General features: G+C 39.4%; 1 protein-coding gene across 7 annotated transcripts in view; it reads right to left on the reverse strand.

The window, feature by feature from the left end:
• The window catches only part of SAMD12 (sterile alpha motif domain containing 12), a 319,976-nt gene that overhangs the window by 120,407 nt on the left and 173,564 nt on the right, over positions 1-26,005 (reverse strand). For 6 of the 7 annotated variants that reach the window (XM_036436837.2, XM_036436840.2, XM_036436838.2 and 3 more), the window contains one exon: positions 25,818-25,958. In XM_036436837.2, the coding sequence (XP_036292730.1) occupies positions 25,818-25,958 (141 nt within the window). Of the gene's footprint in view, positions 1-24,742; positions 24,851-25,817; positions 25,959-26,005 lie in introns of those variants that run through there. The other variant, XM_036436839.2, reaches the window with a different exon arrangement.

The raw sequence follows: 26,005 nt of genomic DNA on the forward strand, positions 1-26,005 counted from the left end.
ATGTGTGTGTGTGTATAATTTATACAGTATATATACACACATATATACAGTATATATATATATACACACACATATATACAGTATATATATCACACAGAAAATCATTTTTGGATATATATATGTGTGTGTGTATGTATCTGTATCTATATCTATATCTATATTTAGATAGATAGATACATACATACACACACACACACACACACACATACATATATCCCAAATGATTTTCTTTCTTTTTAGATTTAACCCATTATAATTAATAATTATTCAAAGTATATACACATATTTTTGTGTGTGTGTGTGTATGTGTGTGTGTCCTTTTGGATACTGGCATTCTAAAGAATACCATTTGGAAAATTCTGAAATAAATATATATATACACGCATCACCTGTTTGGCCCCATCTTTCACCATTTATTAAATATACAAATAACAACAGCTTGCACATATATTGCACTTACTGTGTGTTCAGAGCTTTTTGTGCCACAACTCATTAAATTAGTAAGAGGCTGGATGAGGTGATCTCTAAGCATGGTACAGCAGCACATTGGGATTAAGAGTGCAGACCCAGAAACTATAAGCTAGTTTCCCGGTTTTGCTTGTCGTCAGCTCTAGGACAGCTTTTTTAACCAGGGTGCACCTCCATTTCCTTATGAGCTGAGTGCTTAATACCTAGTAAGTGCTAACAGGGTGTTTGTTGACTTTTTATTTAAGTGCACAAAGTTCTTTCCAACTCAAAGAGTTTAGATCCCTTTTTTATGCTATGAATCATGGTGAGACACAGACAATACATGGTGGCTTTGGAGCCTATGGGAGGGGATGCTCAGGCAGAGGTGGCCCGAGGGAGCCGGAACAGTGCCAGGTGGACCTACCTCCAGGTCCCTGGGAGACTTGACACCCCAGGCCAGTCAAAGCCAGAGCCCACCTCCAGGAAGTAAAGGCAGATGTCACAGGCTAAGAGGCATATTAATTTCCTGGGAGTCTAGGACCAAGGCCAACAACAGAAGCGAACCGCTTTTGACTGTAAATAGAGCAAGACTCTAAACCTCCCTCACTTACACCTGGCAATTCAGTCCATATGTTTGAAGACAGACACCTCGCAAGAAAATCCCCTCTGAATCAAGACTCATGCAGATCTGCATGGTAGAAAAAAGAACGGGGCAAGATGCCAAATTGAAAAATGACAAACTGCTACCAGGAGAAAGCCAATGTTTAATATGCCTTAACACTTCTTCTTTATCCGTCCTCAAGCTATCTCCAGCTGAGAAATGTTCTGTATAACGGAGCCATCCTTCACAGAGATATATGAAGAGGCAGCAGCATCATCCTGCTAAACGAAGGGCAGTGATGTATTCTGCAGTGTGTAGGTAGACACAGGTGGGTGGAAAAGGTGTGTCTGTGTGTCAGACCCCTCAGTGCACTAGGTGTGCTCAAACAGTTCCTTCAGTTAAGAATTTTGAAAGGGCTTGGTCAAGAAATTCGGTTGAGACGACCTTGAGACGACCCTAGTTTTGTCATATCCATAATGGTTCTTACAGATAATTCCTTGTGGCTGTTTCCCTGGGAATCACCTCTTTTTTGAAGTCAGGATCTAAAATATTCCATGTATTTTCATAGTGCCATGCCTGTGTTACCCATAACTAACATTGGCTGGGTGCCTGGCACACAGTAGATGCTAAATAAATACATGTTGAATAGATGAAGTTATTTGTTCACCCGACCTTCTGCTTTAAATATAGAATATTTGCCTCCTTATCCAGCAACGTCTTATGTCAAAGCCTCTTTCCTCTCTGAATCCTGCCTGACTCCATCAAGGAGTACGGATTCTCATAGTACATAGCATGTGATGAGCAATAGTGAAAGCATTGTGGGAACACCTACTTTGTTTCAGGCACTGCTCCAGGCCCTTTAAGGGGATCAACTCTTTTACTCCACACAGTAATCTTTAAAGTAGGTCCTTTGACAGGTGCAGGGCAACAAAGCCCAGAGAAGAAAGGAATTAGAAAGGAATTGCCTAGGAATTAGCAGATGCCACTTTCTCTAGCTGCCTCATTCACAATATTGATCTCCTCATGTGTGGCTTAGCATGGTCTAACCACTCCGTGGTCCATGTCAGGACTAGCCTGGGAGCTATCTGTGATAGGGCAGGGGTGTTCTTCACATTGTCCCTCAATCAATCAATAGAACAGGTTGAAAAACCTATGCAACACAAACACTGAAAAAAATAAAACCAAGGGTTTTGTGGTCAGACACAACTGGGTCAAGCTCCAGCCTCTCCAAACCTTAATTTTGTCCCCTTGACCATGTCAGTTCACTCTCTCAGAACCTTAGTTTCCCCCCTATAAAATGGGAGAAGCACTGGAGATGTTTCTTGTGAGAAATGGTTGAGTTAAAGAACATGAAGTGCTTACTCAGGTACGCAGCATGGAGCTTAATCAACACTTTTACTCATGTAAATGTTTGTTTATAACCATATTGCCCAAGATTTGCTTGGAGTCTAAGGGGTATCCCACGAATGACTATTAGATGAATACATACATATATGTCTCCATGTGAGGACGAATACAGAAAGAACCACACAAAAAGGCTAATTGTATTTTGGCTGCTTCAAAACACATCTTATTTCTAGGATGCAAGCTTTATAAAATATGTGTAGATTAGTGTCTAGATCACAGTGTAGTAGATTCTTAAATGTCATACCAAAATAGTCAGATTCATTATGGGAAACCTGCCTGTCTCTTACTGGCTTGTCCTTTGCTTTATGTTTCTTGGTGTCATTTCTAGTTCTGATATTTTACTTCAGTCCCTTTGATCACATCCCATCATCTCCTTGACATGTCTCTGTGACAGTCAAGAACACAAAACTGCTCTTTCTTGCCACATAGGAAAAAATTCTTCAAAACTCCCTTTCCCCACAACTCCATCTTTATAAGCTATATGCTTCTTCCTCTAAATACTGATGCAAAAATATTAATTTCATAAATGTATATCTCTGTCATTAAGTAGAGGGAAACCATCAATTACATAAGAACTGTGATCAACTCCTTTTAGGGTGTCTGACTGCTTCACAATGACCACAGGGGTGTCTCTGGGCAGCAAGCAAAGTACATTACAACTCTGCCACCGGCTGTTGCTGATTGGCTCAAAGCTGGGACAACCAGAGTTCCTGTCCAGGGAATATGCAACTGCGATGAGGAGGGACAGAAAATAATTGGGAGAAGAAAGATGAGAGGTTGAGAAAGCACTGGAGGAGGTGTGAAGTCTCTAGCCATAGTTAGAAAACTTGAAAGGGGTGAGAAGTCATTTGCAAGTCTATGACATGCGTCACAGAGATATCATGTATAGGGAACAAAGCAGAGAGATAAAAGGAGAAACAAGAAAGAGAGAGCCGAGAATTGTCTAGGTATCTGCTGGTTTTCCAATTCACAGTCTACTCCTTCCCAAGATCCCGCTGCCTCCTGGTGCTGACCCCTGCCAAAGACTTCTGTTTGTATCTCAGGAAAACCCCACTAAGCCCCATGGTTTTGCTGAAGTCATTTTTCTGATCTTTGGAACCACAAGAAGCCTAACTTAATCCAATGGCGAAACTATGATTACAGTTAGGGTTATCAGCAATGGTCCTTACAAGCATTCAACACTGTGCACATTTACAAACTGATTATTATTATTAATATCTCCTACAAGCAAGGAGTGGATTAAGACTGCTGAAACAGCCATCCAAGAACAAATAATGGCACAGCAGCTGGAGGTTGAAAGGCAAACCATGGAGAGAGAGGGAGTGAGTTTAACTAAAATGGTTAACTGATATGAGAAGTCATCAAGTCACTGGCGATGATTCCATCTACAAGAGTCCATCAAGGTCAGATGATTGTACATCCGTAAGACAGTACAGGAAAATGTTTTTCTATCAGGAAAGAATAGGTCAATGAAACAGATGGATCGCTGTCTTTAAGCTGAAGATTACAAGAGAACAAAAAACTGGTTCAGAAAAAAAAAGAAATGGCTACCACCTCCATGGTTCCTAAGAAATGTGCTGTGCTCCTACAGATGCCAATAAAACTTTATGCAACTGTCAATTTAATAATGGAAATGCCACTGGAGATTCATATGCAACAGAGAGCAAAATGAATAGACAACGGGGAAAGGTGGTGGGTGGGATCTGAATTAACAAACCATGTTTGAGAAAATGACTGAAGCAATAAAAAGATCAATAGGAAACCAGGCCATACTCCAGGACCTGTGGGTCTCTTAGCAGAATATTTTAAAAGGAGAGCATTTTATTGACTCATACGATTTTTAATGCACTAAGACGTGTAGCTCAGCTGCCCGTTGTCACTGCAGAAATGGGTACACAATGAAACTCAAGCTCACTGTCAAGCCAGTGGATGGCTGATAAAAAGGAGCTAGGTTACATACCTCGCTCTACTCAATGTAGTCCTGCAGATAAAAGAACAATAGAAACATTGTCCCAGATAAGAAAATACAGTAATTATGTTGCTTTAGAAAATTTGGAAAACCCAGGAGAGAGTCAAGAAAAAACAAAAATCACCCTTAAGCCATCATCCAGAGATACCACTGTTAACATTTTGATGCATTTCTCTTGTTTTCTTCCCCCTCCACCCTCCCAAATGTGAATAATATACACTCTTATTTTACTATGCATACACTATTTAAAAATAACATTTTGACCCTCCTGTATATGCTATTATCGTTTACTATCTAGTGAGGATTTTCTATTTATTGTTACATATAATTTCAATGCTGCATCATGTTCGATTGCATGGTTTTGCAATAATTTAACCAACATATTAAATATTTATATGGTTTCCATTTTTATACTGTATGATAGGGACTAAATGTTTGTGTCTTCCTAAAATTTTGAAGCCTTAATGCTGAAGCCCTAATCCCTAATGTGATGGTATTGGGAGGTAGGGCCTTTGGGAGGTAATTATGTCTTATGGGGGGGCGGGGATGGGGGGGCTCTGGAATGGGATTAGTGTCCTTATAGGACAGCTTGATCTCTCCCTCTCTCTCTCTGCATTGTGTGAGCACCCAGCAAGGAGGTACGCTTCCGCAAACCTGGATGACAGTTTTCACCAGAAACCCAATGAGACTGCAGCTTGATTCTGGACTTCCCATCCTCTAGAACTGAGAAAAATAAATTTCTGTTGTTTAACCCATCCAGTCAATAATATTTTTGTCATAGAAGCCTGAACTAGATGCTGTCTTTTTTTTTTTAATGAGAGAGAGAGAGAGAGAGAGAGAGAGAGAGAGAGAGAGAGAGAGAAGCGAGCGAGCGAGCGCTGTTTATTTCCACTTCCTTTCTCTGTCTATTCCCTACAATCCATTCTTGCCTTTCCTGTCCATCTCTGCGAAGGGAAGCTGGCCCCTGAGGACTGCATTTCCGGTGATTGCATGCCATCTAGCTTTTGGTTGTGTTTACATAGTGAGAGACAGCGCAGAAGTCAGTAGGCAAAAGGTTTGCTTCTTCTCTCCTCCCTCCCTGCTCTGGCCCGATGGTTCTGGCACTGGCTACACCTGTCTGCTGTGATTACTCTGTCAGCTGACCCCTCCTCCACGGCTCTCACTCTGCACAGACTCTGTTAACACAGTCCCTCCTTTTATTCCCTTGGATTTCTTCTATTAGTCCCTGGTGACTGAACAACCCTTGTGGGTTCCTATAACCTATGTTAATTGTTTCTTCACATAATCTTTAGATTCTCGTCTGATGTGTATTGAAAGTTTCAATGAATGTGTATATTACATGGTCTAACTCTGTGAACATCGTTTATTTATAAAAAGCACAACAAAATCAACACCATGTCGATTTATGCCAAATATCCAGAGGCTTAATGCAGGTAAAATACTCATACCAATCCTGTGAAATGGAGGAGTGGTCTAGATTCTACCAACTTCTTCCCTGACATTTTCAGAAAGTCTCACTCATCTAACCTCCCTCAATTTCCTTCCCTCTGTAATGTTCACAAACCACATACATTCCCCTTCCTCGCAGCCTTTGCCCACACTGCTACATAGACCAAGTGGTCCTTTAGCTTCCTCCTGATTTCACACTCAAGTTGAGGTCCTGCTTCCTTCCTGAACACTTGGAACCAGCATGACCTCTCCTCAGAATGACTGGAGCTGTGCACCAGTAGTCAGTATCCACAGAGGGGCACTTAAACCAACATTACCGTATACAATCACTCCCTCAGTCACACTAAGCACATTCCAAGTCCTCAACATCCACATGTGTTCAGGCTACTGTGCTGAATAACACAGATCTAGAATATGCCCTTCATTTCAGTAAGTTATATTGGACAGGGCTGTTCTAGAGTACTTGATTATAGATGACTCCAATAAGTATTAAATCATAAAGTATTTATCTCCAGTTGCAGAGTCAAATAATAATAAGGAAGAGTTTGCCTTTTTCATTCTGAGTCCAAGCAGTGCTGGTCACCCAACGAGATAGTAAATGCACTTGTTGACTGGGGTGATGACCATGATGATTTGTCAGATCAACATTAAAACACAAGGAAGTACTAATAATTGAAACAAAGGTATAGCGAAAGTACAGATTCTTTTAGTCCCCACAATAATAAAGGCAAAAGCTCTGTGTCCTATAAAATGTCCTACATATGTAATCATATAGTCTATGTAAGATATTGAGGGTAGTTCTTTAACAAGCTACATACCCGGATCAAATAAAATCCTCAAAAGGACTCAAAGACACATTTATGTATAGAAGCTTCTATGCCATCCTCTAGACTTGCTCACAGACAACGGAAGACTGTCTTTAAATGTTGGTACACTTTTGACTTTGATTCTGGTTGACAATGAAACTGGCCTGTGTCAGAAGCCATGTCATGGAAGTGATACAGCTTTGTAGCCTATGCAGTGCCTTCTCTCATTTCACCAGCTTGAGGTTATTGCAGAATCTTAACAAATATGCAGTGTTTGACTTATTGGAACAGCCTTATAAAATACATATTTCAGCCTGCTGCTTATCTCTGGAAAGAATGTGTACTTGGATATAGATCTACTTCTTATCCACCATGTATTCAGATAAGTGTTAATAATCACTCTGTAAATCTCTCTTTTAATCCTCGTAGCAACTCAGTGAACTAGGTATTTTTATTCTTATTTTACAATAGAAAAACCTTATTTTCTGAGAGGATATATCATTAGCACCAGGTTAAATAGGTGGTGGAGGATGGAGCTGGGATAGCACTCCAAAGATGCTTAGGGTCACTCTGTGATAGTTTATACTAATATAGGCAGGACAGGACAGGGTATATCTCCTCATGCTCTCCTACTGTAGCTGTCTCTCCCTGTCCCACACCCTAGGCCATTTCTGATATTCATTTGAACAAGCCTCATCAGAAGAGGCCAGTGATATGCACAGACACTGATGGTGACTCAGGGAGGGAGGCACACATGGGACACTTGGAGCATGTCCCTCTAGCTCTCTTAACTGACATAAAATTTAATGTGAATAAAGGTCAAGAATGTTTAGCGGACAAACTAAAGGCATAATTCCTAAATTTACATAATCAGCGCCAATCCCTATTTGATCTCCATACTCAAGACTTCTAACTGCTTTCTTATGTTTCAAAGGGACCTCAAAGTCAACATGTCACAATCAACTTCTTCATTTCCAAGCCAGGCCTAAATAACCTCTCATATGCTTCTGACTTTAACACATGACTTTCCATCTGTCTGTTTTCTCTTCCCTACTTCCCTGCCCTCATTTCTCCTTGTTACCACTGAAATGGTACTATAATTCCCCAGTTAGGACCTCTTTCATTCCATTTTACAGTTTTCTTTCATTATCCTTAATGCAATTTTAACACACACACACACACACACACACACACACACACACACACACACATAATCTCATTTCTTGTGGTTAGGTAACCCAGAAAGAAAGATGCTACGTGAGCAATGCTGCAGGGGGCAGCGCAGTAGAGGTGCCCCAGACTGCAGATCCCTCCCTGTAACTGAAGTATGGTAGCCTCTCTCCCAAATCTCATGAAGTCTCATATCCCTCTCACCATAGATTTTCCCAACAACCAGTGGCTGATTTTGTGATATTCATGCAGGTTTTCATTAGGTCCAGGTAATTCCTAATATCCTGCTTCCCTTTATACTCTGCTTTTTAAGTTCTTTAAAAGCAAAGCTGAGTCTTTATAAAAAGCAAATTTGATTCTCTACAGAACTTGACTTTTTACATTAATAATATAAACATTTTTACTTTCTTTGCTGCAGTTACGACACTCTCCCTTTTCTTTTGCCCTTATAGATAAAACTGGTCACCAGAAAGAGAGACCAAAGCAGAATAAATATAACCAAGACATTGCAACTAACAGAATATTAAGAAAGTCTGCTGAACATGCTCCAGGGCATATACCAATGCTCATGGGCTGAGAAGTGTACAGCCCACCCACTGGATGAGAGACAATGGGGGTTTTCAGAGAGTGGTAAAAAGTTAGAAATACTAGGTTGAATAGGCATAGATATAACTTTTTTTAAGAGAAAACATGAAGATGTAGTTCTAATGAGGCCATGCTGTGGAGGCAGCATTAAATGAGATAGGACTACATGCTTCTTTTTGTAACATCCATCTCTTTTTTAGGTTCTAAAATCAGGACAGGAACAATTTCTGGTGTCCCCAATTCAAATTCTAGTACCTGGCATGGAACCTGGCACAAAGTGATGATGAAATGTATTCAGTATCACCAGAGTTATAGCAACAAACTTAGAGTGATGTTTAAGAACACGGGTTTTGGAGAGAGCCTGTGTGCAAATCCTTGCTCCATCACTTCTTAAACGGTGTGATCTGGTTTAAGTCCCATACTTTTCTGTGACTCAGTTTTCTGAATAGGGATAATAATAGCTCCCATCTCATAGCGTTGTTGTAAGGACAGGATGATAATGCAAACAGAGTGTTCAGGAGACTACTGATATATAATAAGCACACAACAAATGGTAGTGATTATTGTTGCTGTTGCCATTCACCAGCTAAGTATTCTGGGTCTATGGACCAATTTTGACATGTCTTAGAGAAATTAAAAGTTTGGAATATTAATTGGTCTAAAGGATCTTTTAAGGTAGGGACTGTCTTGGCCTAGTACAGTATTTCACACATAATAGATGCTCAATAAATGCTTATCATATTAAATACTCAATCAGCTGCCCTTATAAAATCTGGGATCAAGCTTCTAACTTGAAACGATTCTCCTACTTTTGGAGAAACCTATTCATCTTTTCCTTTCCACCTGGGCAGTGGGATTTCAGCCAGAGTCAACACTTTCAACATCAGTATCAAGGGACAAAAAGGTCAACTCTTTCTCAACCTTTTCTTTCTAAGCCCAGGGCTTGAATAGAATAGGCTCCCTAGAGTCTAAGTAGTGATTATTGCAATTATCTTTACTGTCACAGCATGTAGTACCTACCAGGAGCTATTTTAAGGATAAGAAAACTCAAGTACCGGCAGTTCCTAACCACAGTGCCGGCTTTATCCAAGGGATCAACTGACTCCTAGTAGAACTGTCTCTCACAACAGAAACTGCCAAGCTGTCATAATTTTTAACTCTTATTAAACTTAAAGATTAAAATTGTGCCTATTTTATGCAGTAACTCATTAAGCTTTTGGAAATTCATTATTCAAGCCCTTTAAACCCAGTTTTGTCTCCAGACCATTTAAAGTCAAAACCAAATGAAACAAAACAGGTGAAGTGAAAAGTTTGCTCATACTACAGTAGAGAAAATGTCAATGTGTGTGAAGGAGCCAGTTTAGCACAACCCCTCATACCTGATCTTTGAACCTCAGACCTGATCAAGGTGAAGCAAGCCTCTGGTGGCTATAGGGATCTTACCGCAAAAGGTGGGTGATCAAGGAGATCATATCAGGGGTTGTGAGATCACCAGAAAATCTACATAAGTAAAAATCTAACCATGCTAGTTGAGTATCAGTGCCCATTTCTACCCTTTTACTAAGAGAGAGAACTACTTTAACTGAAATTTTCTTCTGAGAAGTAGTCCAGGTAATATTTCCCCCTTTCAGCTCTGGAGAGCAGAGTAGGTCTCCTAAAAATCAGTGCCTTGGTCTTTCAGAAAGTAAACATGGTTTGCTCATGCCAAGAAGACTTTGGTGAATCTTTTGCAGCTAGCCTACTTGTCAATTTCAAGGAATACGTTGTTTATCATCCAGTGAATACCTAGTGAGTATGCAACAAAGTTTGTCCAATGAGTGAATGACTAAGTATGCTCATTCTATTTTAACATCTTAAAGCATTTCTCTATATAAAATCCTAATGTGTAAGTAGACCGAATGGCGGAACAACTGAACAACCTGTCACTATGAGGTGCACTAACCATCAGGGGGCACATGCGGAACATGGTGGGCATCAGCAGCAGACACAAGAGAGCAGAACATGGTGGGCATCAGCTGCGGCAAGATGGTGGAGCAGGTGAGTGGGGGTGTTAAAACAAGGCAGGGTGCTGGGCGTTAGACCAAGGTGAGGCAAGCCTCTGGTGGCTACAGAAAATTCTTTGCTCCCAGATGTCGTGGTCCCACTGGGAACTCACACCTATTGCCAGGGCTGAAGCTGCCCCACCTGCACCCACTGCTGGCACTGGTCCCAATCACTCCGCAGGGCTGGTGCTGTCAGTGCATGGGAGTGGCAGCAGTGGGAGCAGGGCTGCCGGCAGACAGGGGACTGAGGGCCAAGGTGGAAGGAGCTAGGTTGGGGGTGTGAAGGATGGACCGAGACCTGCCCCTGTGCCCACCACAGCCTTGCAGCCCACAGTTCCTTTCAAGGTGCACGAATTTGTGCACTGGATCCCTAGTCTAGATATATAAAACCCTAAGCAACCAAATGACTGGAAGACCAGTCACTATGATGCTCATTGACCACCAGGGGGCAGACACTCAACCGAGGAGCTGCCCCCTGGTGGTCAGTGCGCTCCTACAGAGGGAGTGCCACTCAGCTGGTTGACCCATCCTGGTGGCTCACCAGCCTGGTGACAGCCGCTCACTCCCTCAGTAGTCTTGCAGGTCCTACTGAAAATGGGCCAGGCACCGACAGACCAGTGTTGCCAGCACGATCCCAACAACAGCACCTCTAACCTCCTGGAAGTCAGCCTCATACACTGCAGCTGATTCCCCTCCATAGACTCTTTGTAAGGAAGAACCGATATAAAAGCAGCTGCCAGGTGCTTTTTCCCGACAGTGAATGTCAGCAGGACAGATCTGGATCCTGAGCTGGTAAGGGCATCCCACTATCCCTCCAGAGGGTCAATCACACCCAAGCCCCCTCCCTATCTCCCTCAGCACAGGTGTCAGATGCAGGGCTCATGGCTGGTGAGCACCACTGCAGTGGTGTGTCTCTCTCCCAATCAGGACCACCTGGGGGTGAGCTCACGGCAGGTGCAGTGGGCCAGGATGAGTGGGAGCAGTAGGCAGAAGCAGCAGGTGGTATTGGACTACTGGTTTTGGCCTGATCCCCACAGACCACCCCGAGGGACCCCACCTGTGTACGAATTCGTGCACCAGTCCTCAAGTATATGACAATGTTAGAAACAGACCACATTCAATAAATAACCCTCTCAAAATTCTGAAAGAAAAGATTTGGTAAGCTTTAAAAATTACACCAAGAATTAACATTTTGAAAGACAAAAAGACACACAGATGGTTAAAATTGCCTTGGAGACTTTCTTCAAGTCCTATAGAATTGCGGTGATGGGTGTTGATCACTTTCCTGCTCTAGCATTCACAGGTACACTGACATCCTTAAATACATATTCTTCCATGTGCTTAGATAACAGAACACAAGAAAATAACCATTGGCATATTTGTTAATCCTGGCTTTGTTTATACAGCACTTCTATGGGGGAGGAGCAATCATTTGTGAGCCTTTTACAGAGGTATTTTTTTCAGTTCATTCTGTGAGCAAATATGATGAGCTCAAGTCTCTAAGAAATTCAAGCCTGGAGAACTGGATAAATAAGTATAAATGAATTCATTTGACTGAGTGACATTTTCATTTAATTAAAGTAGAAAATCAGCTCTAAAATAAATGATTATCACTGACAAAGAAGCAGAAATAGGCCCTTAATTAATAAATTTCTAATAGTTGTTCTGTGGACTGGGAAGAGTCGTTAGTGAAGCAGCATGTTGGGGAGGGGAGGAGACATGGAGGAGACAAGGAGAAAAGAAAGGGAGCGAGGAAGCACAGAAGATAATGCATATTTAAACTTTTAGAAACAAAGAAAATTAGAGACCACTTATTTATGCCTTAGTTCATGTTAAATTCTGCCAGACCAAAATTGTTATAGTAAAACTCTTTGTGTAACAAAACAAATAGCCAAGTCTCAGGAGAGGATCCATGTAAAACCAACAACAATGAATTTAGGTCAATGAAATTTGCTCTGCTATCATTTCATTTTCCCCTCTTTTCTACAATAGGGCCTGAATTTTAGGGACAAATGACAAAAGAAATAGCAAATGTCCTGATACTCAGAAGTAAGGATAAGTACCAATATACTATAGTTTACTATAAACATGAATAATTTCATTTCTCTGATGCAACTTGGAAAAAAGCAAGCCTTCAGATGTATAAATCAAAGCCACATCAGCTCTTACATAGCAGGCATTTGAAACCTTCGAGGTTACTTTTAATAATGCTTCATATACTCATTTATGCCAAATCAATTTCAATTAAATCAATTAAAATGGCAACGAGCAAAATGTCAAGTCATTGATCTAACAAGATTAAGATTACTCAGGATATTCCAGGGCATCAGGAAATCTAGACTGGCATCTCTGCCTCATTATGATGTCAAGTTGGAAGGTAAACACATTTGATTTCTCAGTGCCCCAATATATCAGGTATGCAGGAGGTAGCTCAGCAAAACCGCACACCTCCCATTCCCAGCAGCCCAAATAATGGAGAATGGAGAGTGATAACTGTGTGATAAGGAAGCTATTTAGAGACATCTTAATATTTACTGTGTTTTGATCTATCACCACAGGTTTGCCCAGACTTGAGTTGACTTTTCTCCTTCCTCGAAATCACCCTCATTCAAGCTGTCAGAATCTCCCACACAGATGAATGTGACAGCTTCCTAACCAGATATCTTGGCCTGTGTCATCCTGTTCCAGTGCATCTCCTTATCTTCTGTTATACAAATCTAATCAGGATAGTTTCTGGTTCACAGCTTTTCAGTGTCTTAAGGGACTTTAAATTCCTTAAGGAGAGTAGACAAACAGGTGTTCACTTTACCACTGGGTACCTCCTTTACCGTTTCCCACCTCACTTTCTGCCTTCTCCCCTTCCTTCTCACTCACTCTTGATCCTCTAACCATACTAGCTAACCTTCCTCATATTTCTGGAATGCACCAAGCCCCCTCTTCAACCTTGGCTTCAGACCAGACTGTTCCCTGCAACTGGGACATTCTCCCTACCTGCCCCAGTTAATGCCTCATGCACACATTGCCTCTTTTAGATCTTAGTTTCCTGAGGGAGATTTTCCCTATGCCCTGAGTCATGGATGTCCCTTGGCTTATGCAATTTCCAAAGTATCATTAACATTCCCTGTCCCATCATTCACTACGTTATTATGTTTCCTTATTTGATGAGCATTTTCCCCATTAAAATGCAAAACCCATGTACTTCAGAATCATGTCTCTCTTGCTTACTGAATTTTAGCAAAACCAGTAAGGGTCAGACAGACAGTAGAAACTCAGTAAATATACCTTTTTTTAGTAAATGTACTTTTATGTCATGATAGACCTCTCCAAGGTTCCTATTGTCTTGGCAATTTTATATTTGGTAACTAAAGAAAAAAATAAACCCTCCCTGATAACTCTAGCATCTGGCTGAATTCAGACTCATTTACTCTTGAAAATATTCCTAATATATTCCTGGTGGATTGAATGCCATTCCTATATAATCCTATATAATCCATATATAATTCCTACATAATCCTAGAATTCTATGTTTACCTTTGTCTTTCCTTGCATTTCTTCCACTTGACTTCAAGAGCAAGGACTGTCTTGTTCATCCCTGTATCCCTAACACATAACATACCAGTGCAGTGCTGTGTACATGGTAGGGCCTCAATAAATGTTTTCTGGATGAGTTACTGAATGAATGACTGTCATTACTCTTATAAAGGGATAAACAAAAAGTGGGCTCCTAAGAATGGAGTGGTTATTTCCGAGAAGAACAGATTTTCATCCATGGCTGGGGCATAAGACTGGGTCATTCACAGTGCAGTCTGTGCCTGTAGTGACTTCTGGAATGGTCATATAGAAACCTGAATGCAAGGAGAGTCTTGGATATCTACACTGTGTAGAGCTTTACTTCAGGCACTAGGAATTGGTCCCCCCTCACCCCCTCACACACACACAAAGGCCATAGAGAAAGCAGATAATATAGAATACTAGGGATAGACATTCTAAGGCACATGACACATTTCTCTATTTCTTCTCAGAAATGCCAAACCAGTTCAGTGTCTCCCTGAAAATAGCTGTGATTTTTTTCTCTTCCAGTGCACATACCATTATCCTACTACAGTTGCCTTTCCAAAAAGCCGAAAGAAAATTTGAATACCATAGAGCTCAGACCAGACTACAGGGATTAGACATACTCTGGAGAAATTAACCAATATCATTTATGGAAAACCCATGTAAATATCAGTCATTCAAGATCCTTCGAATCCACAGTCAAACCACAAGGTCAATGTGAAATAACAATGCAATCCCCTGGGCATCTTGAACAGTCCAAACACAAGGCATCACATATATAGCTTATTTCATCTACAACACTTAAATGCAAAGGGATCAAAGGTAAAAAAGGCTGAGGTTGGTGATTTCTGCAGAGGCAGACATGAAGTGTTTGGAATCTCTGGGATCCCCTAAGGTTACCTTCTACTATGTAAAAAATCCAATTAAACAGAATTGTACAGAAGTAATGTTAAGTGTCATTGTTATTACTGATAGAACATGTCCAAATTAGGCAAATGCACCAGATTTCTTCCACATGCTGGTTAAAAGGGCCATCAGTGGCACTCAAATCAGGCAAGTGTTTATCATGAAGAATATAATAGTCAAAAAGCAAGGGTCCACCTCAAGCCCCACTTCAAACAAAACACCTGATGGATGGACCTTGAGAATATTGTGCTAAGTGAAATAAGTCAGTCAGAAAAAGCTATGTAAGAACTATATGATTTCACTTATATGTGGAATATGTAACAAACTCGTGAACACAAACAGCAGTGTGGTTATTGCCAGAGAGAAGGTGGTGGGGAGAAAGGGGTCCTAATATGGGGTGACAGAAGATTTGACTTTGGGTAGTGGGCACTTGCTGCAATATACAGATCTTGTAACATAGAAACCCATACCGGAAATCTAAATGTTAATGTTGACCAATGTCACCTCAATCAAGTAGTAAATATTTTAAAAACCCAATTAAACAAAACACCTGAATGAACTGGCCATAATGAACTCCGAGAATGAAAATGAAATAGGACTGGATAATAGGGAGGATGCATGTGGCACAGTGATAAATGGTGCTGATAAATTACACGTGAGCTTAGTAATACCCACAAAGATGTCTGTGTGTAAGCTTCTAAATATAAAGCCCAGACTACAGAAAATTTCTCTAAAAGCTCAAGGGCTTGAGCTTTCAGAGAAAGTTGGAAATATTCCTGGTCACAGAACTTGCACGACAGAGTGTGAAGATTTTTGAAATGTGTCGAGAGAAAGCTCAAAGGTAGCAGTCTGAGGAAATGCTATCTTGGATGCAACAAGGAAGAAACATTTGGTTGGCAGATCATAATCAAATAACACTGAATGAAGAAATGGTAATGAAAGCTTCAACTGCAGAAGAATAATATAAACTAAATCCTATAAAATTATTGATCTAACATTCTCATCTACCATGATGAGCTCCTGCACAGAATATGGGTTTTGGAGAAAAGATGCACTTTATGTCACCTGAAAGCATCTCTCACAAGAACACTTAAAAACTGAAGATATTAGGCAAAGCAAGTCAAGTCAAGGCAAGTGGGTAGCTAATATTTTTAAGGGCTCTTGCCAAAGGTGTGTGTTGTATTTAAGAGTCCTCACCATCATCTTTATTGATGGTGACACAACACAAAAAGATCATAGGGAATAAAAGAGGTTCTGGGTCACGTTGCTCATGGAGAAAGATTATTCAAAACAATTTTGTAGCTATTCTCATTTTTAATTATGAATTCATAAAAATTGATATTGCACCCACTGCTTTGAAAAGATTAAGTTGAAAATGAAATAAAGTCAGTACACAGGACAAAAGGGCAACATTAAATTAAAATCTGGGGGCGGGGGGGGAAGAGGAACCACTCTCGGCTAGGTACTGTGCTAGGATGTAGGAGCACAAAGAAAAATCAGGAGACAACTAAGATTGTAGATGATTGGCAGGGAAGATGGAGAGACAGTGTCTCTGTGCCTTTGCAGAGGTTTCCTTCTGCCTCATGCCAGCCCTTGCCCATCTGTTCAAACTTTTATCCTTCAAGATCTAGCTCATATGTTAGACCTTTGGCAAGTCTTCCTTTATCCCCCCAACTAGTGGCCTGGTGCATGAATTCATGCACATTGAAAGGAAATGAATTAAAAGAAATATTTTAACATCACTATTCAGTCTTTCTCTATAATAGAGGTGTCAACCAAATTCATGATTGACACTAACAGATTGAAACACACACATGAGATTGGGACCAGTGAGAGCTTTATGTGTATGGTACATGCATGAGTCAACTTAGCCTTTTATAGATATAGAATAAACTTGCTTAATTAGACCTGTTTTCTGATTTAGTTAAAAATTTTCCAGCCAAGTGAAGCATCCCAACTTCTCTTTAACAGCAGTAAATATCAACACAAAGCAGATTATTATTATTATTATTATTATTATTAGAAGCCCAGTGCACAAAATTCATGCACCGGGGAGGCAAGTAGTAAATATCAACACAAAGCAATTATTATTATTATTATTATTATTATTATTATTACTATTATTTTAATATATTTTTATTGATTTCAGAGAGAAAGGGAGAGGGAGAGTCAGATAGAAACATCAATGATGAGAGAGAATCATTGATTGGCTGCCTCCTGCATGCCCCCCACTGGGGATTGTGTCCTTGACCAGAATTCAACATGGGATGCTTTAGTCTGCAGGCCAACACTCTATCCACTGAGCCAAACTAGCAAGGGTGCATGTGGCACAGTGCTAACTACTGCTGATTATTATTGTAGATCACACAGGAAGAACAAAGGGTAAAGCATTTAACTGCAGTAGTATTTGGCTATAGTCTGCATCATGAGAAAACCTGAAGTAATTTCAAGGTCCACCATTTCTTACTTCTTTTCAGTCAGGTCAACTTTCTAAGCTTTCTAAATCTCTGTTTTCTGGCTAATGAAAAGAAACTAAGAAACTAGTTGCTAAGGAAAGGAAGCTGGGAGTTGCTACATGACATCATTACCTGGGATGGACATTTAGCATTATATATATATATATATTTATTTATAAAACAATCCCAGGTGAGGCTATGCCCCAGCTCTGTACATCTCTGAAATTCTCTGTCATGGCATACGCATCCTAACCTTTTTATCCCTAGTATCCACCACAGAGTCTGCACTCATTGGATGGAAAAACAAAAGTACACTGTGTAATGGCAGCATTACTAGCATGAACAATGTGCATAGTAATGCAGAAGAGGGAATGACTGGTTTTGCCTGAGAGAAGGTGTAAGGTTTCTCAAAAGAGGTGCTGTCTCATAAAGGCCGGATACTTTTGTGAGCTTTATTCTAGAATACTCATAACTACTATGTGAAATAGAGCCTCTCCCCATTTTACAATCAATGAATCTTAATCTCTGATAAGTGACTTGGCCTAAGTTAATACATCTATAAAATGCCCAGAATGGCTTTCTACAGAATGCTAACGAGTTTAGATTTTATTCTGTAGGCAATTGGGAGATATCAAATGGTTTAAGGAGAAAAATAATGTGGTCAGAAATATATTAAAATGAACTCTGGCAATATAAGTAGAAAGTTAATTAAAGGAGAATGAATGGGTCAGGCCAAAGACTAGAGGTCAAATAATAATTAGTAGGTTATTCTATGGATTATGAAGGAGCTAATGAGGAATGAATTAATACAGTGGCAAGGGTGATGATGAATCAAGAAAAGATTGGAAACCCATTTTACAAGAAGAATTCAGAGGATTTAGTCACTGCTTACTCTAATTGGTGAAGGGAAATGAGTAATCACTAATGCCTCTGAGCTTCTATATTAGGTAATGGCATTATTAACCTCTAGAAGAAATATAGAGGAAGAAAGACCAAGGAGATAGAAAGACCCTGGGGTTAATGTTGGGTATTTTTAAGATGGCAGTGGAATATTTAGGGGAGATTTAAATGAGGCATTGAAGTTTCAGAGAAGTCTAAGATGTATTTAAGAGTCACTATGAAGTAGGGGATGATTAAAGCAATGGGAGTAGATGGGATTCCCCAGAGAGCATGAAAAAAATGAGAAGAGTTAAGAGGACCCATTGACAGGGAACATTGAGGTGTGGGGGGTGGCAGGGAAAGGCAGACTGCCACCAACTTCAGAAGGAGACCTTAGAAAAAGAAGAGCGGATCCAAGAGGGTCATTATCATATTCATGATAACAGATGATTACCAAGGAGGAACAGTTCAACGTAACCCAACGATAAGACAGAAGAGCTGAATATGACAAGAACTGAGATGTGAACACCAGATTTGTCATACCAGTAGCACATCTAAATAAAATATAAGAAGCCGGGAAATTCAAGTGGTATAATTTGGGAGACACTAGAAAACGCCATCAGGCATAGTTCCATATGCATAGAAAGGAATCCGTTTGGCTCATGCTTTCTTCCCTAGGAGCTGGAAATATTATGAGATTTTCTTCCTCAGAAGAGAGACAACAGAAGTATTTCTCAATGGCATTTGAGGAAAGCCATATCCTATTATCTGTACAGACATGCTAGGAAAACTTTAATGAAATTAGTAAGTAAACTATACACATCCAACCTAAACTTATTTTGAGACAATGGACTAGAAACTCTCAGGAATACAGAGGCTTAATGTGGTGATGCCTCCAAGAAGTGGGAGGTGGGCCTTCTATAATGATACAGTAATTTTCAGAAAACCTCCAATACAAACTTTAATATATATATGTGTTAAAGTCACTCTCTAATTCTATAATTTACTTTCTGATTCTAAGAATACTGGCCTGGCAGGGGTTCTTTTTGTGTTTTTTCTGAAGCTAAACATATATGTATGATACAACCTAGCAAACCCACCTCTACATATTTACCCAATGAAGTAAAAACTGATTTTATATAAAACCTGTATATGAATACTTATAACAGCTTTATTAGTATTTGCCCAAACTTGATCCAACCCACATGTCTCTCAACAGGGAAATGGATACACAAATTGTGGTATACCCATCCAATGGGATACTAAGCTAGGAAAACAAATGAACCAGTGATATACACCACAATATTGATACATCACAATGCATTACAGTAAGTGAAAGAAGCCATATTCTCTGATCCTACTCAGGTAACATTCTAAAAAGGGAAAAGCTAAAAGGCCAGAAAAACATATAGTGGTTGCAGGAGGCTGGGAGTAATGAGAGGGGTTGACAACAAAGGGGTATCAAGGAAAGTATTTTTTGACGTATGGAACTCATATCTTGACTGTGATAGTGGTTCTTCAACTACATGTATTTGTCAAAACTTGCAGAACTGTGTACTAAAAATTTTACCATATGTAAATTATATTTGAAAATAGAGCCAAGCCAGTGTGCTTAGTGGTTAAGTGCCAACCCAGGAACCAAGAAATTGCTGGTCCCATTGCCAGTCAGGGCATATGCTTGGGTGATGGGCTTAATTGCCAGTAGGGGCCATGCAGGAGGCAGCTGATCAATGATGCCTCTCTCATTTACATTTCTATCTCTCTATCTCTCTCTTTTTTTAAATCTCTCTATCCCTCTCCCTTCCTCCCTCCCTCCCTCTCTCTCTCTCTTTAAAAAAAACACAAAACCAAAACATTTAAAACCAAACAAACAAAAACAGTGAGGAGAAGAATACTGGTTTGGGAATTAGGAGACCTTGGATCTAGTCTCAGTTATGCCACTAACTAGCTGTATAACCATGGATTATTCTCTAGTCCTCTTTGGGTCTTGGTGACCAAATCTGCAAAACAAGATTGGAAAATTTCTCAAAGAGTCTATGGCCATGTTTTATAAAGACTTCCTTCTTTAAGCTAGGTGGTAGACCAGATGGCCTATTTCAATTCAATGCAACTACCTCAGTTGCTGAGTTATCATTGCGGGGGTGACTGGACTAAAATACCTAATCTGTGCACATGGTTCTGGAAGTCTTCTTAGATTAGAAAGTGGTATTTCTAATTTGTGTTGTTTTAAAAGACGGAGCTTTGGGAAAGTCCATCTGGTCATGCAATTCGCAATTAAAATTTGACACATATATTTGGACAATGTGGAAAAAGTCTTTTGGGAAACACAAATGTTTAATGAGTTATAACTGGCCTCAGTAAACAATCATGCTCTTCTATTTTTTCATTTTGTAGACACTAATTAAAAACGCATTTGAAGATGGATGTTTTTACTACCTTCATCTGCTTTATCCTCCAGTGGGAACACTGCTTTTTACTGCATGAATTTACTGAAGGCTCATAATTGCTGTTACATTTTTACACTATCCATGGATTTGTAGACAAGGCAGACATTGAAAAGGAGCCAGGAGTGGCTCTATCCGGGGTTGAAGAAAGCATTTATAGTTCAAAAGAGAAGATTACTTTGTATAAAAAAATAGTAATCTTGATGAAAATAAGTTCAAATCTTGTAAAGTAGAGGCCCCAAACCATGACTAGCAATTATGCTTGTAATAATGTTTTATTGGGACTCTGCTATGAACAATTCATTTAGGATTGCCTGTGGTTATTTTCCCACAGTATGACCCTCAAAAACTAAAATACTACTGGCCTTTTACGCAGAAAAGGTGCCAACACCTTTCATAGAGCATGTCTTCTGCATACCATCTCACTTAATCGGCATAGCACCACCATGAAATAGGAATTATTCTTCCCACTTGACCGACGTGAGGTGGTAAAGTCTAATGGATAAAGATTTGATGTGGAGTCAGACAGACCTGCACTTTGCTTTTTACTAGTTGTCTCACTTTGGGTTTATTACTTAAATTGTCCGACCTCAGTTTCTCCGTGAGTAAATTGGGGCCAACACCAACTTGGTAGGGCCAATGTCAGGAGTAGCTGTGCCAATTAGTGCGATGCTTTGTCTGTCATAAGCATCTAACACTCATTTGCTATGTGAGAGAAGCTTTCAGTATCCCTGGGGTGTTTTTCTTCCTAGAGATATTGTACATTGATAAAACACTAATGATGCCCATCATATGATTGGTTATGGATTAATTTGAAGGATCCCAAAATAGTCTGCACCACTGCTCTGTTACATAAGGCACCTTTTCCTCGGTCTCTCATGAATCAAGCCAAAGGAAAAGATAATAATGATGTTTCTAGCTCTGCACCTCATTTCCCAAGAGAAAATTGAAGGTGCCCTAACAGGGTGAACTTTCCTACAAGCAAGCCCATTGGATCGACATTCCCACAGCGCCATTGATGGGACACAGAAGGGCTGCCCAGTAGAAGGAACTGCTTCAAAGACATTACAGCAGAGCCAAACCTTGTTTATATTGCTTGCAAATGTCAGGCAGTTACAGGGCCATGGTGAATAAAGGCAGGGAAATCAGAGGCCAAAATTTCAGCGGAAAGGCAGCTCTGACTAGATGATGAGCTGGTTCAGGATGCATTCATTGTGCCTGTAAATAGATATATGCACCATACATCCACCATACACATGTTTAAAATGTCTTATAATTCTTGACTTTTGGTCAGCATCCAGAAGGAGCAGAGCAGGTAAAAGGAGGACACAGCCTTCATATTCCTTGAGCTCAGGTAACTCCCATTGGCTGGGACCAGTCCATTTCTGGCCATCTTGATCCTATTATGTCATGGGGCTCCTGGCCAACTGGGTGAAAATGACTGGTGTAGAATTAAAAGCTTGAGGCAAGTTTTAAAGCAGCAATCAGAAGTTAGAAAAGTAGGCTTAATTATCTATTATTTCATTTCCTCTAAAACATGGTAAAATGAGCTTTCAGATGGATGTATCTCTTTTGGAGGTCTGATTATAAACGGATGCAATTAATTTGGGGTGTGTGTGTGTGTGTGTGTGTGTGTGTATGTGTGTGGTGTGTGTGTGTGTGTGTGTATGTGTGTGTGTGTTTAATGTCTACATTCAAAATAATGATGTTTCCTTGAGAGAAAATATTTAGAGTCTATTCATTCTTTCATTATGGAGTTGATCTCCAAGTCAGTGGCAGGTTCTTTTGAATGCCTCCAGTGGTGGCCAGACTTCCCCCTTTGAGGATAGGGTTCCTCTTTGAAAATGGCAGCCAACTATTTAGCTCCAGATCTTGTAAATAAAGTGGGTAATTAAGCATGGTGGATCAAAAATAAAACTTGGAGAAAAGCAAATTATTCAATTAAAAAATAAGCAAAGAATCTGAATAGATGTTTTTCCAAAGAATATATACAAATGGTCAATGAGCACATGAAAATGTGCACAACATCGTTAGCCATCAGGGAAATGCAAATCAAAACCACAATGAGATACCACTTCACACACATCAGAATGGTTATAATAAAAAAGACAATAACAAATGTTGGCAAGGATGTAGAGAAATTGGAACCCTCATGCATTGCTTATGAAAACGTAAAATGATACAGCTGCTTTGGAAAACAGTCTGGCAGCCCCTTAAATGGTTACATATGGAGTTATCATATGACTCAACAATTCTACTCCTAGGAATATACCCAAGAGAAATGAAAACAGGTTCACACAAAGCTTGAGCCCAAATGTTGAAAATAGAATTTTTGATAATAGCCAAGATTCAGAGCAAAACAAATGTCCACCAATTAATGTATAAATTGATAAACAAAATGTTACATTCTTGCAATGAAATATTATTTGGAAATAAACAGAGATAAAATCTTGGCACTTGCTTACAACATGGGTGAACCTGAAAAACATTATCCTAAGTGAAGCAGCCAATCACCAATGACCACATATTGAATAATTCCATTTAAAAAAATGTACAGAATAGGCAAATAGGCAGAAAGTAGATTAGAGGGAGTGAAGGTTTGGTGGCTGGGGGGCGGGGTGTTGGGAGAAAATGCAGAGTGACTTTTAATGGGTAATTTTTCTCTCTCTTTTTCTTAAAATGAAGTAACATTGATTTGTTACATTATATATGTTTTAGGTATACAACATTATAATCAAATATCTGTATATTCTTTAGCATGTTCACCAAGAGTCCAGTTTCCATACTTCTATGGCAAACCTAGACCCAAAATATTTTAAGGAATCCCAGCTGTCTTTAGAACTTCTTTTATCAGTCAACAAAATAAAATAAAACAAAACAAATTTTTTTGTTTTACATTAAAAAAAAAAACCCAAACACACCATCTTTTTAATAAGGCTATGAATTTTCTAAAGGCTGCCTAACATAAAATGAGTTTGAACATTAACATGTAAAGGACAGGCAATAAAAACAGTATTATGAGTGCAGACAAAATATCCAAGAGCTGGAGAATGTGACCTCTTCTAAGGGGAATAGAAGGCAAGGATTCAAAATGCACAGCTTTTGAAAACGAAAGAAAATGACAACTGAATTGAAAAGGCTGAACTTAGCATTACCCTCCCAGAACACAAACATATATTTAGCTTAATAGACTTGAGTACTATCTCAGGAAAAATCTTACCGTATATATTATGCATCTTGGGCGATGAAAGCTGTAGAAAATGATTTTGCAAAGCAAACACACTGCAGGCTGACAGTAGCAGAGATTAAAAAAAAAACAAACAAGTCCAAGGCACACATAATAAATTTAGGTCTCATTTCTTATATATCATCACAGGAGGAAAACAAAGAGCCGAAGAAACCTCAGATACAAATAGAACCTGGCAGAATGACGCATGCGATTGAAGTTTAAAAAAATGCATGTGTTTTTTTCTGATTATAACTGTAATATAGATTTATACTAGAAAATTTGAAAAATATAAAGAAAAAATTAAAATTACCCCCACAAAATAATCCCACAACCCAGAGAGAACCATTATCAAAATATTGGCATGTTCATTTGCATCCCTTTTTCTATGTACATATAAAAATGTAATTGTTTAATAAAATTGGGCTCTCATTTAAAGAAAATATTAATCCCCACCACTTCCTATCACTTCTTTGAATACACTCTCATGTTGTTATATATTCTTTGAAGATGTAAAATGAATGATCCATTATACTGAATCTTAAGAATTTAAACAGAATTATTTGATGCTTTCCATATTACTGGACCTCTAGGTGGTTTCTAATTTTTCAGATTCATAGATAGCACTGCATTGGACTTTCTTGTGATGAACCTTTATTTACTTTTTAGGAGAAACTAAAATGTATATCAATGTGTCAAATTCAAATTTAAATTTAAATCACTCAATGTACCCATACCTATACATTTACCATCGGAAGTCTCTGGAGACAAGTACAAATAATGCATAACAAATAAACAAAACTATTTTCATACCACTCAAAGTCTACCTTTATCCTTCTGGGCAGTCAGTCATCTTTCAGGCAGCACATTAGTTCCTCTAGGAAAATGGTCTATATCACTGGGCTAATCTATATGTAATAACGTGAAACTTGGCTGACCCAGATTTCTCCAATATCAGTGTGCATGCAATTACAATATTCTACAGATTGAAAAATACCCAAGACTCTCAAAAATACATACCTTATTATCCTTTCATTTAAAACAATATACAATGGGCATTAAAATGAAATAAAGGGTGATAGCCAATGGAGGTAGATAGTAACCCACTCTTCTCTGAACATACAAGTTTCATACAGTGTCACTTAAGGTTTTCTTCACATTCCAGCTTTATGCCGTCACTTCCAGTTATAGAACTCTTAAGTGCTCTTAACATATTGAAGTTATTAATGGTTCTTGTTTAGAATTATATGGTCTTAACATTCCAGTTTTAAATTCCTTATAGTCTATTTTTTTTTAATGGTTCTATTTTCAAGATTTTAAATAGGGTTCTCACAAACATTAGTGTGTGTGAGTGTGTGTATACATATAGACACATACCTGTAAAATGTTTTCCTCCCATTAGTCAGAGAAAGGCAAAGTAAAACAAAACATAACAAAAATTCCACTTACATCACCGGTCATATGAACTATGAAATCGTTCAAATTCTAAGGCTCTCTCAGACGAAGATAGCCTGGGCTGCCCTGTAACTTGTGTGGACTGTGTACACGGTACAACTCTAGGGGGTGCCATCGTACCCTGATCTCTGTGATGGGTACTTTCTAGGGTGGTTCGGTGCCCAACCTGCATAGTTGTATGTGATGACCTTGAAATTAACTAAGGCAATACTGTTCACCCATCCATTACTATTGGGCATTCTTCCCCCCTGGTGAGCTATGAAAAAGACAAATTTGAGATGAGAAGTGGCCTTTAAATCTATATATACTTTTTTAAATAAAGAAAATGCTACAAAAATAAACACAATGACAGTTTCTCCATGGCTCTCCTGAATCCCTCCCGTATCCCCTTCCATCCACCCACTAGGAAGAGCGGGGTACCTTGTGTGAGTAACTGCAGATTTCTGACTTCTTCCCGCACCTTCAGCTGGAGCACCTGTTGCAAGATGTGCTGCCGGAGGTTTTCCTGGGCAATCCCCATTCGCTCAAGCTTTTTGTCAGTAAGTCTCAGCAAAGCTCGCCCTGCAGGGGTTCAGGAAATACAAGAAGAAGCACATAATCAAGGGCTG

This window comes from Pipistrellus kuhlii, unplaced genomic scaffold, assembly GCF_014108245.1.
Source record: "Pipistrellus kuhlii isolate mPipKuh1 unplaced genomic scaffold, mPipKuh1.p scaffold_m20_p_14, whole genome shotgun sequence".
NCBI classification, from domain to species: domain Eukaryota; kingdom Metazoa; phylum Chordata; class Mammalia; order Chiroptera; family Vespertilionidae; genus Pipistrellus; species Pipistrellus kuhlii.